Source organism: Globicephala melas, chromosome 19 (genome assembly GCF_963455315.2).
Source record: "Globicephala melas chromosome 19, mGloMel1.2, whole genome shotgun sequence".
Taxonomy (NCBI): domain Eukaryota; kingdom Metazoa; phylum Chordata; class Mammalia; order Artiodactyla; family Delphinidae; genus Globicephala; species Globicephala melas.
Window position 1 is genome coordinate 9,984,128 of NC_083332.1, and position 13,392 is coordinate 9,997,519.

Here is a 13,392-nt window from a genome sequence, read left to right on the forward strand (position 1 = left end):
AGGAAAAGCCAAGGGTCTCATCACCAGGGGAAAAAATGGATGCCCAAGACTCTAAACAAAATGTGGGGGTGGAGCCCTCCCTAAAGCCCACCCTAGACCCTGGGAGATCACTTCCTGGTGTCTGAAGATCCAGGAAGGCTGATCCTTCGCTTCTAGGCAACCACCTCCCTCTGCGTCCCATGCCAGTCCCCAGCGGTACCCAGCCGGTATCCGGGATTTGCCCCTACTTCCTGAGGGGGGAATGACAGCAATGCTGGGGAAGCCCCTTATCACCTCCTCAGGAAAGCTCAGCCTGGAAGGGACCGTGAAGGATGGAAACCAACCTCCCATGATTCCACAGACAGAACAAGGGGAGTCCAGAGGGAGCAAGCAAGCCTGTGGGGTCACACAGCAAGGGAGGGCAGACCGGGGCCAGATGCCCCATCCAGGGTTGCCTGCGTTGGCCGCTGGCCACTGAATCGTTGCCAGCCTGCCCTGCTGCCAGACCTGTCCTCCTCCTCCACTCTCGGGGAGTGGCTCCCAGAGCCAGACCTTTGCTCCCTGGAAAGCAGTCTTCCCGCCCCGCTTATCTCATGTGATCTGTGAAGTCACCAGGGTGGGGAGGACATCCCCACTTGGTAGATGGGGACACTGAGGCTGGGAGAGAGGAAGGGACACGCTACAGATCACTGGCAGGGCCAACTTCAAGTCACTTCAACTTGGAAACACCTTCTCAGGCATTCGTGCTGGATGACTTGGGGATCCAAAGATGAGTTAGACTTTGAGCCCTCAAGGAGCTCCCAGGCTGCGAGGGGAAACTGAGGCCCGGGCAGCTGTGGCTGAAGCTTTGTACTGCCTCAGTTCAAATCCTGGCTCTGTTCCTTGCTAACCATGTGGCCTTGAGCCCATTACTTAAACTCTTTTTGTGCCTTGGTTTCTTCCTCTATAAAATGGACACAATAATAATGCTTGTCTGGTTGGGCTCTTTAATATACGGGAAGCACTTAGTACTGCCATAATAGTAGACGATACATAAATGCTGCTGTTGGGTAAGGTGTTGGGAGACATTATTTTATGGATGTGGGTAAATTGCTTCCCCTCTCTAGGCCTCAGATTGTCTGTCTATAAAATGGGGAGGTTGGAAGACATGGTTTCAGAGCACGGGGTGTGGAGTCACACAGATGTTAGTTTGAATCCCGGCTGTCACTTCTGGCTGTGTTGCCTTGGGAAAGTTGCCTAACCTCTCTGAGCCTCCTTCTCTATAAAAAGGTCTGCTATATCTCAGGCATTAACATGAGGATTTAGAAGCACACTGGGAAATTGCTTAGCACAGGGTCCGACACTTCAGGCCCTCAATAAAACTTAGCCATTATTATTATTATCTAAAATCCTCTTTCATCCAGGAAATGTTAGGGACTTCTCTTTATTCAGGGCTCAGCACAACTAACAACCTGCCCCCCTCCCAAACTCCCACACAAACTTGCCACCATTCAGGGCCAGCCAGGATGGGCCACACTTGAGCAGCTGTCTTTCATGCCTCAGGGCCTTTGCACAGGCTGGTCTCTACCAGAATGCTCTTCCTTCCGACCTTTGCATGCCTCCTCCTCCCCTTTCAGGTCCCTGGTCAAATGTCACCTCCTAAATGGGTCTTCCCTGACTACTTTATCCAAGATAGCCCCCAGAACCCCCACTCCAGTCACTCACAGTTAGGTGCCTTGGTTTTATCATTTTCATGGCACTGGCTAGGATTTGACATGACCTTATATTAGAGTGATTCATATCTGTCTCCTGTAGACTGTGAACACCAGAGAGTAGGAAACACACCTGCCCCATCCCCACTGTATACCCAGGGCCCAGTATGTGTTTGGCCCATCAAAATGAGGGAAAATTTCCCTCCCAGTCTATCTCAGTCGTTCTCCCATCCCCACCATGCTATTTAGGTGTCACTGATCCCAAGATTTGTTTAGGGCCTTTATATCACATTTTATAATCCTACATTTAATTCATTGTGTACATATCTGCTTCCACATCTAGGTAGGGAACCCTGTGAGGGCAGAGCCAGGGCTGTCTTGGTCACTGCTGAGTGCTCAGCACTGCCCAGCACAGGGCCAGGTATGCAATTGGAACTCAATAAATATCTGCTGAACGGATAACGTCAGAAATTACTCTCAACTGAAAGAAACCAAAGATCTAGGTCTTGGGTCAGAAAAGTCTCAACCTTGCTCTTGCCCAGAACCAGTGCTTGGCAGTACCTGTTCCCAATGCCATCTCCCACCTTTCACTATCTCCCAAACTCACAAACCTCTTAGAGAACCCGCAGGGCCTCCTCCTCAGCCACGCCAGCACTTCTGGGGTCCATCCCAAGATTTTACCTCCAGAGAGAGGTTCAGACCCAGCCCACTGGGGCCACTGAGTTTTCCTGGTGGCAGGACTCAATCCCTGCCCTCCAAATTCCAGCACATTTATGAGAGATGATGTCATCCTTTGGCCTTGCTTCTGCATTTCCTTGGGCAGCACTGAATTTTGGATGGCACAGGATGAGGGGCCTTAGAGACTAGTGGTTCTCAACATCTCTGGGGAAGTTGCTAGAAATGCAAACTCTTAGAGCCCATCCTGGAGCTACTGAATCAGAAACTCTGGAGGTGGGGCCCAAAACTCTGTTTTAACAGTTCTCTGGGTGACCCTTAACTGCGTGCCAGACACTGCTTTAATACTGTTATTGCTTTAATACTGATACTGTTTAGCTGTATCAGCTCATTGAATCCTCTCGGTCCCTCCGAGGCATTGATATTATGCCCATCCTACAGATGAGGAAGACTGAGGCCCAGAGAAGGGAAGTGACTTACAGTGAAGGAGTGGTGGCACCAGTATGTAATTATTACGCTCTGCACTACCATAGTGAATCTCTAAAGAGGACTCTCTTAGAGAGTGAATAGGTGGTTAGTTTTACTTCCCCAGCTCCCTATCACCCGGGAGGTAGGGGCATCTGGGGACCCCATCTCAACGGGCAGGGAGGGATACAGGCTGAGGAAAGCTGAGGTAGACCTCCGCAAAACCCCCAGACAGAGGCGTACACAACGCCACCTCCATAGGATTCCTCCTGCCCCATCCTGAGCGTGCAGATGGGCAGGAACTGTGGAGGGCTGCTCACCCGTGGTCCTGGAAACGGCGAGCGAGAGCGAGGAGAGGTCCGCGGCCCCTGCAGGGATGGAGGCATGTCTCAGGAGGTGATAGTAATACGGCGGGAGAACCAGAGAATCTCCCAAGCCCCACCCCGTTCCTCTCCTGGCCCCGCCCCTTTGGAGCATGCCCCTCACCCTTCTAGCCCGCATGGTCCGGCCTTCCTTCCTTAACTCATGGACAGGTTCCCTAGTTTCTGTCAGTCACCCCACCCTTCATCACACTCAGGCCCTGCTCCTTCTCTCCCTTAAGAAGGCTGAGAAGGGCCTGGAGGAGCTCTTCTCAGCCTCAGTTAGGAAAGCCCCCACCCTCTTCCTTATTTCAGTGTCAGACCCTCCCTCTTCACTTTTCCAGTGTCAGGCCCGTCCCCTTCTCCCTCAGACCCTGCCACTTCTCTCCAAGGGCAAGCCCCACCTCCTCTTTCTTCTCTGAGTCAGACCCCGCCCTCTTTTTTTCAGAGCAGGCCCTCCCCCTTCTCTTTGCCAGAGTCGGGCCCGCCTCTTCTCCCTCTCCGAGTACGGCCCCGCCCCCGTATCTCCCTTAAGCCCCGCCCCTTACTCTGAGTAGGTGAGACCTTGCTTCTTTGAGTTTAGGTCCCGCCCTCTTCTCGCACTCATGGTCAGGCCCCGCCCCCTTCTGTGGGCCAGGCTTCTCCTTTTTCTCCCTCTCTGTGTCTGGCCACGCCCAGTCCCTCAGGAGCAGCTCCCGCTCCTCCTTCTCCGAGTCAGGCTCTGCCCCTCCCCTCTCGTAGTCGGGCCCCGCCCCCTTCTTTGCCTCAGGGTCAGGCCCCGCCCCCTTCTCACTCTCTAGTGGGACGTCTCTCTCTTACCTTGGACCGGACCCGGTCACCATCCTCTGCCTCCTTCCTTCCCTTTGATATAGTGTCCCCGGTACCGTCACACTCTCCCCGCAAAACCCCTAAGACTCCTGTAGGAACCCCTAGACCACTCCAGGGCCCCAGGCCTCCCGCATCTCCAGTCCCGCCCCAGACTCCTCTCTTGAACCCCGGCCCCTCTTACCCAAGGCCCCCAGCTCCGGCGCAGCGGACGATCTGGCGACGCGGCGACTCGGCATGGCCCAACCAGTGGGGACTGACGGCCCGGAGGCCAGCCCAGACCAAAACACACACACGCGGGCAGGCCGAGCGGCCAGGTGGCACGGTCTGGCGGACGATCGCGGGTCGGGAGAGCGACGCAGGGGCTGGGGCCGCAGGCCGGGCTGGACGCGCGGCGCCCGGGTTGCGGGGGGCGCCGGGCCGGGCCGGGCGGGCGGCGGGCGGGGGCGGGGCGGCGGAATTCCCCGGCGCCGCCGGCCTGCGCGCTCATTGGCCTGCACCCTGTCGTTACGTCACGCCAGGGAAACGGGAAAACCCCCACGCGTCACGTGGCCTCGGGGGCGGGGTCGGCCGGGAAGAGGAGGCCGGGGCACAGGAGGGGCCCGGCCCGCGACGATGCCCATTGCTCTGGTGGAGACCACTGAGTCCTGCTTGGGGCCACTCACAACCTACCCATGGAGCAAGTAAGAAGACTGAGGCCTGCCCACCCCAGGTCTGCCAACCGGACTTGACCTGTTGTTTCTCTGTCTCGAAGGGAAGCTTTGGGATCAGGAGGTTACCAGAGCTCCACAGCTGCCGATGATAATCTTTTCGAAACCTCCATGGTCTTCTACAGCTCAGTTCCTTAACCTGAGTAAATCAGGACTGATCCTACGTAAAAGTTTAAAGCTAGGATGTCAGCTGTAGGACTTGTCTGTTTTGTTCCTTGCTGTATCCCCAGCACCCAGAACGGCGCTTGAAAAACAGTAGGTGCCCAATAAGTTTTTACTAAGTGAATGGATGGATGTTTTTTTCCTCCCCACAGCTCCTCCAAGTTTCCTAATAGCCCGTAGCACTTTCAGCTCAAAGGCTCAGTAACTTAGTCCAGGAATGGTAACAGTGTAGCCCCCAGGATACATATTGAGCTGAGTGCCTGACCCCTGGGCTTACCTGGGGGCCTCACAGATACCTCACACCTTGCACCAGCATCAGAGGAAGGTGATAGAATTGGAATTACTGCAGAGAGGAGGAGACTGAGGCTCAAAGAGGGGCAGCCATTTGGTTAGATCACATTTCTAGGCCTATTCCTAAGAAAGATGGGATGACATTAGGTCCCAGCTTGGATGCCGGGCACCCTCAGACCACAGAGCCAAGGTTTGATGTCCTCTGTCTCCCTGTGAAAAGTTGGAGTGTTCCATTCCTACTCTTCATGGCCTACATGGACTCACTGATTCAGTCGACATACATTTATTGAGCACCTGCTGTGTGCCAGGGCCTGCACTGGGTACTCAGGCACAGCGCTCACCAAGCCAGCCCTGGCACCTGCTCGTAGGAGGCAGACTAGTCTACAACAGTTCTCAAGGTTGTGGCCCAGCCCTTCAGGTGATATGATGCAAGCCCAAGCTGGAGAACTACTGCTATAATGCAAAATATGGAGCAGACTTTTTCTGCAAAGGGCCAGATAGAAAATACGCTCTGCTTTAGGCTTTAAGGGCCAGACAGTTTCAAAACTCAACTCTGCCATAGCACAAAATCTGCCAAACACCACACAGAAACAACGAGCATGACTGTGCTCCAATAAAACGTTATTTTATGGACACTGAAATTTGCATTTTGTATAACTTTTATGTGAAACAAAATATTCTTCTTGAGATTTTCTCCAACCACTTAAAACATCTAAAAATTACAGAAAAACTGGAAAATGCTGGTTTTGGCCTGCAGGCTGTAGTCTGCATATGACAAGGGCATTGCCAGAAACGCTATGATTTGAAGGTTCAGAATCAGCCTGCCTAAGTTCAAATCCTAGGTCTGTCACTTACTAGGAGGCCTCAGGAAACTGACTTCATCTCTGTAAGCCTCTGTTTCCTCATCTGTAAAATGGGTGTAATAGGATGGTTGTGAGGATTAAATACTAATAATAGTTGACACGTATAGACCTCTTTCATGTGCTAGGCGCTGTTCTAGCACTTTATGTCACATTACTTTGTGAGACTTCGGACACATTGCTTAATTTCTCTGGGTTTCAGTTTTCTCATCTGCTCTTGTGAACATTTGACTTAGAGTCATTGCACACAGGGTAACAGTACCAGGCACTGCTCCAAAAGCTGGAGACACAGCACACAACACAATAGACAAAAGCCCCTGCCATCATGGAACTGAAATCCAAGTGGGGGAGACAGATGGAAAAGAGATAAGCAAATATATGTCTGATGGTGATGGCAGTCTTACAGACGATTAAAGCAGGATACATGGTTTGAGTTTGAAGGGTGATATTTGGGTTAGGAAGTTTAGGGAGGGTCTAAGGTGACATCTGAGCAGACAGCTGAGACAGTGAAGGATCCACGTGGATATCTAGGGAAGAGTGTTCAAGGCACAGGGAAGAGCAAGTGCAAAGGCCCTGAGGTGGGAACATGCATGGCAATGTTGAAGGAACAAATCACAAGGAGGCTGGAGTGGAGTGACAGCTGGGGAAGTAGTGGAGATGGGTAATATTAAATTTAAGGAAGCGAACCACACGCAGCACTTAGCCTAGAGCTTGGCTCATGATAACTGTTGAATAGTGGCTCCTACGTGTAGGAGTAGGAGCCTACCTGATTCCCCTCTGCCCCTTGAAATGTCAGGCCTCACAACTGTTTGTTGGGTCAACGGCTGAAAGGACACATCAGAAATCCTCAGCGTTCAGGATTTCTGTGGGGGTCTGAGCCCCATGAGGGCAGGCCTGGGGCTGTCTTGATCCCTGCTGTGTACACAGAACCCCCAGCTCAAAGCAATGTCCAGGGGAGGGGCTCAGGAAACATTTATTGACTGACTGTATGTCAGTCTCTCCACCAATGTCTTAATGCAGACCTCATCAAGGTCCACACTTCTGGCTGTGTGCCTGTGTCTGTGAAAGTCAGGATTATGCAAACATGCACTCAGCAAATGATCCCAGAGCGACTCCTCTTGTGCTGTGGACACAGCAGTGACCAAGACAGCTCTGGCTCTGTCCTCACAGGGCTCAGTCCAGTGGAGAAAGACCTGTCTCCAGGTAGTGATGACCCACAGCAGGCAGGGCTGGGATGTGGGAACCCAGGGAGCTGGTGGGTGGGGAGCAGTGTCCCAGAGGAGGTGGTCAGGAAGGGTTTCCTGGACGAGGAGCCATGGAGCTACAAACTGGAGGATGCATAGGGCAAGGTGAAGAGTTGCGTGCCTGGAGGTGTCTCAGTTTAGGGAAGGGTGCCAGGAGGTAAGCAGTCACAGCTAGTTAGAGCAAGGGAGATGAGGCTGTAGGAGTTAGTAAGTCCCCTCCCCCCAAGGTATCGTTCACCACAGTTAGCAGCCTGGGCTCTTCTCCCAAGGGTACTGGGGAGCCATGGTAGGTTCTGAACAAAGAACGGGCAGGGTCAAGTTTGTGCTTCAGAAAGTTCTAGCTGCTGGGGACTTCCCTGGTTGGTCAGTGGTTAAGAATCCTCCTGCCAATGCAGGGGACGTGGGTTCCATCCCTGGTCCAGGAAGATCCCACATGCCGCGGAGCAACTAAGCCCGTGCGCCACAGCTACTGAAGCCTGTGCGCCTATAGCCCATGTTCCGCAACAAGGGAAGCCACTACACTGAGAAGCCAGCACACTGCAACGAAGCTCGCCGCAACTAGAGAAGGCCCGCGCGCAGCAACAAAGACCCAAATCAGCCAAAAATAAATTTTTAAAAAATGGTTAAGATGGTAAAAAAAAAAAAAAAAAAAAAAGACTCCATGCTTCCACTGCAGGAAGCACTAACTTCCACTTAGTTCCTGGTCCAGGAACTAAGATCCCACACGTGGCCCGGGCTGGATGAAAAGTGAATGGGAGGAGCAGGGGACCAGGGAGGAGGCTGAGCTGGGATCCCAGCCTATGAGGAGGAGCCAGGACCGGGTGGTCTCAGTGCAAGTGAAGAGGTGAGAATGCCAAGCAATTGTGGGGTACAGCTGACAGGCCCTGCCAAAGACTGTGGGATGAGGATTTGGGCAGGGGGTAGGCCAGTGAGTTTAGGTGGCCTGAAAGCCGACACCCGGCTTGGTTCTATGAGCTCAGCAGGGGAGGGAGTAGAGCACGTCTGTGGCTGACTCAGCGATGGAGCCTGCAGAGTGTGTGTGTACATAGGTGTCTGCACACAACTCTCCTGGGACCTCGTGGATTCCCTGCCTGGCTCTGCAGGGCACTGTGGTGGTGGAGCCCAGGGGAACCTGGCTTGGTTCCCAGCCCCGGGCCTCCTCTCCCAGAAGTGTTGATGAGAACACCCACCCCCCAAAAAAAACCTGGGAATGTGGGGTCCCAACCCCTCAGAGTGCAGGGTCACCCAGGGGCCTCAGTCTCCTCATCCATAAAGTGGGTGAACAATTCTGGAACCCAGCTTGCTGGGAAGGCATACGCGCCACATGCTAAGAGTCTGGCTGGGTCCTTGGCACAGGCAGCCCTGAGGGTGCTGATGACACCCCAAAAGCTATGGCCGCTACAGCTGGGCACCACTCTGAGCCAGGATTCACTCCCAGGGTCCCCTGGAGACGAGCTCATAAGCCCAGAGAAGCAAGGTCAGGCAGCCAAGGTCCCAGGATTGCTGAACAAGGCAGGCTAATGGGACGGCATCAGTGGTGGGTAGACGCTCCTGCCCTGCCGGGCTATGTGAGGCCAGGAGATAATCAGTGGCACAGGCGAGGCTCCGCGCCTCGGCGGGTCTCGTGGTTAAGAGCACTGGTGCGGTGAGGTCGTGGCGAGCAGTTTCCCAATCTGTGAAATGGGGACGGTTACGAAGCCCCCTCAGAGGGCTCCTGGGAGAGGGAGGAGGAGGAGAAAGGGCCTGGCCCAGAGGGTCACTGTCCCCAGTTTAGCATGTCCCGCGTCCTGCAGGTCTCCGTCTCCCTGCCAGACTCAGGAGAGACACCCCCACCTGCTCTCCAAGGTGGCAGGGGAAGGAAGGCACAAGGCGGGGGGCTCTGTTGAGTTTAAGTTAAACACCCATATGAATTTATTAAATCCAGACTGTGTTAAAGGGCGGCGGTCTGGGAGGAGGGAGTGGTGGGGGATCGAGGGACAAGATGATGGACGGCCGTGGGTGTCCCAAAGAGGGGCCCGGCCCCTGCCCCACCTGGCCCACCCCCTCGGCAGTGCCATGTCAGCTTCACCATGATTCCTGATGGTGTTGGGCTGGCGGGGCGAGATGGCTGGAAACACAGAGGGACAGACAGATGGTGCCTCCACAAACGACGCGCCCTGGCCCCCACACCACACACCGGGCCCCAGCCCGATCTGTCCAGGGAAGCGGCGACCAGGAGGGGAGGCGAGGGGGCCGGGGGGGTGGGGGTCACCAGGAGCGGCTAATCCCTTTTTTTGTCCTCTGCTGGCTTTGGAGGGGCTTCCTGGGGCTCGCTGTCAGAGCTGGCCCCCTGGGTGGGCCTGGTGGGCGGGGGTGTGGAGGCCTCCTCCCTGGCGGCGGTGGTGGTCGTGGCGGGGGCGGGGGCCGGCGGGAGGGCCCCTGCTGCTGTCGGGGCCTCGCCACTCATGCCAAACTCGTTCACCCGCGTGGGGTCGACGCGGTAGATCCACCGTTGGTAGAGGTAGATGAAGAAGACCACATCTGGGGGTGGGGCGAGGGGGCAGCGTGAGGGGAAGGGGCAGGGCCCACCGGCTCACTGTCAGACTCGGGGCAGGGGGTCCTGTGAAGAGTGGGCTGAGCCCCCAGGCTGAGGCTGGCGCGCCTCCCTCAGACCAGGGCCCTGCCCGTGCCCAGCTCTGGTGGGAGCCTGCCGGCCAGCCCACCCACCTGCCCACCGGGCCTCACCGTCCCGCAGGCAGCCGATCCGGTACATAACAGGCATCTTGATGACAAAGGCGAACAGGTCATCAATGAAGGTGTTGAGGGCCTTGTAGGTGAGCATGCGCCAGGGCAGGTGGGCCACAGACTTGAGCTTGTAGTTGATGAAGAGCTGGGGTGTCATGGTGATGAAGCCTGCGCGGTGAGGAAGGGGCATCCATGAGCAGAGGAAGGGGCGTCCTGACCCTCCACCTCTTTGACTGCATTTCTGGCCTCTGTCCCTTCACTCACTCTGTCCCAGCCACACTGGCCCCCGTGCTGCTTCCAACACCCCAGGCACATCCTACCTCAGGGCCTTCGGACTTGCTCTGCCTTCTGACAGATCTCTGCACAGCTCCTTCCTTGGCACCTTTCAGGCCTCAGTTTACGTATCATCTCCTCGGAGAGGTGATGATGGAGGTCAGGGACACCTGGCCAGCCTCCATGGCCCTCTCACCCTGGCCCCTTCAGAGCACTCATCACAGGCTGTAACTCACTTGTCTGTTTACTCTGTCCGTTCCCCTGAGGACGAGGACTGAAATGCACTGTCCAAGGCTTCCCGGAAGCCCTCCCTGACTCCCAAGACCGGACCGGGCACCTCTCTGAGGCTGTCCACGTGCCATCCCTGCTCCCCCTGAAGTGTCCCTGTCTGGAGACAGGTCTGTCTCCCGCACTGGACCCCAAGTGCCGGGAGGGCGGGGCCAGGCTGACTCGCTCACTGCCGAGGCCCAGCACAGCCCAGCACGCGGCTGAGGACTGCTGCTGGACGCCTGCCCTGACTGCGGGGGCCGCGTATGGTGAGGGCCTGCTCACCGAAGGTCAGCAGGAAGCCATAGAGCATGCTGAGCACCCAGGAGTACCAGCCCTTGTGCTCCAGGTACAGGAGGCTGTAGACGGCATAGCAGCCCAGGAGTGGGAAGAGGATCCAAGACAGGTACCGGAACGCCATCTGTGGGGCACAAGGTGGGGCTGGGACCCAGCTCCTTGGGCCCCACCTGGCACCCCTGCTCCCCGCCCTCACACACCCACACCTGGTCTGGCAGGCCAGCCCGGGGGAATTTCCAGGTGGCCCTGGGAACTCTGGACTCGGCCAGGAAGTATATGTGGCAGCCAGGGGACACTAGAGGGTATGATGCAAGCCATGAAGCATGGGGCTGTCAGCCGACAGGCAGACATCCTAGCCATGTCCTGGGTCCCCAGGAGCATGTGGGTACCTGCAGACCCTCCCTGAGGCCCACTGTGGGGGACACTCACGTCGTCATACACTTTGGTCGAAGACTCAACGTATGTTGACTTGTCTTTGAAGGTTGGGCGGGGGAAGAGTCCTGCCACCTTGTGCTCCCGGTCCAGCTGCGGACAGGGAGGGAGATTGCAGTCAGCTGCCACGCTGGCTCCTGTCCCCCAAGCCAGTTCCAGCTCCTGCCCTTCCCCACCGTTCCCAGTTCCCCTGCCCCACGTGTGACCCGAAAAATCCCCTGGTGCGAAAATCCCCTTGGTCTTGGGAGTGTGGCAGGCATTGGGAATCCCCTAGGGGCCAGCTCCAGGGTCTGGCTGGGCCACACGACCCTGCTCCCAACCCCTGGCAGCTTCTGAAACAGCATGTCAGCCTGGCCTTACCCGGACATCCATGACCTTGGTGATCTTCCAGAGGTCGATAAGGACCCCGATGAAGACGCTGACCTGGACCACGAAGTTGGTCTCATTGTCCAGGATATAGAGGAGGACCACGAAAGACTGGAAGACGCCAAAGAAGACGGAGCGCACGGACAGGCCCTCCAGGGACTGCCGGCTGTTCCAGAACTGGATATCTGTGCACAGGAGTTGGGGAGGAAGCCAGGAGGGTGAGGAGCCCCCGAGTCCCTCCCGCAGCTCCCTCAAGCCCCGTCCTCCGTCCTCCTCACACCCCCGGGGTGGCGCTGGGTATGTCACGGGAGGAGGGTGCACACTACTCCCCCTTGCGGTGAGAGTCTGCTCCACAGGCGCCAGCCGGAGCCCCAGGCAGGCAGGATCTCTGCAGCCTCACACTGGACACACCCTGCCCCCCAGGGTGCGGTCGGTCCCTTGCCTGGCAGTGACGGTGGCGGAGACTGCTGCCATGTGCCACATCCCTAAGGCCACACAGCCTGACCCGGCGGAATCTGCATGGAAGCCGGGTCTGTGTGACAACAGACCTGAGCTGTCCGCCGTGGCACCGTGGCGCCTCCGCTGGGTGGGAAGGTCCGGGACATGCACTTCAAGACCACCTCTTCCAGCCCACCACCCCGAACCTGTGAAGGAACCAGCCCACATTCCCTGGCGGTCCAGTGGTTAAGACTCCGCGCTTTCACTGCAGTGGGCGTGGGTTTAATCCCTGGTCAGGGCACTAAGATCCCGCATGCCGCGAGATGTGGCCAAAAAAGAAAAAAAAAAAAGGGGACCGGCCCACAGACACGCTCAGGACATGCACAGGGGGCCATGGGCTCTGCTCTCCAACCAGAGCTTCTTCCAGTACTACTCTCCCGGGCCCCCGCCACCCCCCACAGGGCCCAGCTCAGCCCCTCTCCCAGCCCTGGTCTTCCCATCGGCCAGACGAGGAAAACGGCACCGCTGGACTCTGCCTGGGCTGTGTGTCCAACACCTGCCGCCACAGCAGGCCGACCCAGCACGATGCCCGTCTTCCAGGCGAGAAGCCATGCCCGAGGTCACACAGGGGCGAGACCCGGGTGCTGGCCACCCCTCCGGCTCTGACTCTGATTCCAGAGCTCCAGCACACCCGGTAGGCTTACATCTCTCCCTTCAAACCATCAGACCCTGAGGAGATATGAAGGGGATACTCACAGGAGCCCCCCCAATCCTAACTGGGAAGAATGCGTCTGAAGACAGGGTTCTGGTGGGGGTGGGTGGATCCGAGTTCTGCAAGCACGGGGTGTAAGGCCGGGCTCGCCCAGGGCCCATGCCTTTGCTCTGTGACCCTGAGCAAGTAACGACCCCCTCTGTGCCTTCATCTGTCATTAGGGAAAAAGGGACCCTAGGGACCCAGCTTGCAGTCAGCAAGAGCGTTTGCAAGCATGCGCCCACCTGGCACAGCCAGGGCTCCACGCACCACGGCTAACACATGCCTCCCTACTGGGGTGAGCACCACTTACTGTTTGGTTTTGATGTCATAATTTTCCAGAAGGTAACTCAATCATGGCAATGTCCTCTTAATAAGAATGATGATGATAATAATAATACCCATTACTACTGCCACCTCCAGAAGCTGCAGAGCAGCAGGCCTCCTTCAGACCAGGGTTCTCTAGGACAAGGAAGAAGTGGCCAGCAGGGCCTGGAGTACGGAGAAGGCTGCCTGGATCTAAATCCTGGCCTTGCCACTTGGGAGCTGTGTGACTGTGGGCAGGTAACCAACCTCCCCAAGC

At 56.6% G+C, this 13,392-nt stretch overlaps 2 protein-coding genes across 3 annotated transcripts in view; both read right to left on the reverse strand.

The window, feature by feature from the left end:
• RELB (RELB proto-oncogene, NF-kB subunit) overlaps positions 1 to 4,817 on the reverse strand; it is a 29,737-nt gene extending 24,920 nt beyond the window's left edge. Inside the window, exons 1-3 of the mRNA XM_030873952.2 lie at positions 4,774 to 4,817; positions 4,179 to 4,495; positions 3,131 to 3,178 (exon numbers count right to left, since the gene is read on the reverse strand). Coding sequence (XP_030729812.2) covers positions 3,131 to 3,178; positions 4,179 to 4,495; positions 4,774 to 4,817 — 409 coding nt within the window. The remainder of the gene's footprint in view (positions 1 to 3,130; positions 3,179 to 4,178; positions 4,496 to 4,773) is intronic.
• Positions 4,818 to 9,143: 4,326 nt separating this feature from the next.
• The window catches only part of CLPTM1 (CLPTM1 regulator of GABA type A receptor forward trafficking), a 28,579-nt gene continuing 24,330 nt past the window's right edge, over positions 9,144 to 13,392 (reverse strand). For both annotated transcript variants that reach the window (XM_030873965.2, XM_030873966.2), the window contains exons 10-14: positions 11,615 to 11,805; positions 11,252 to 11,347; positions 10,811 to 10,946; positions 9,986 to 10,153; positions 9,144 to 9,781 (exon numbers count right to left, since the gene is read on the reverse strand). In XM_030873965.2, coding sequence (XP_030729825.1) covers positions 9,522 to 9,781; positions 9,986 to 10,153; positions 10,811 to 10,946; positions 11,252 to 11,347; positions 11,615 to 11,805 — 851 coding nt within the window. In that variant the 3' untranslated portion in view covers positions 9,144 to 9,521. The remainder of the gene's footprint in view (positions 9,782 to 9,985; positions 10,154 to 10,810; positions 10,947 to 11,251; positions 11,348 to 11,614; positions 11,806 to 13,392) is intronic.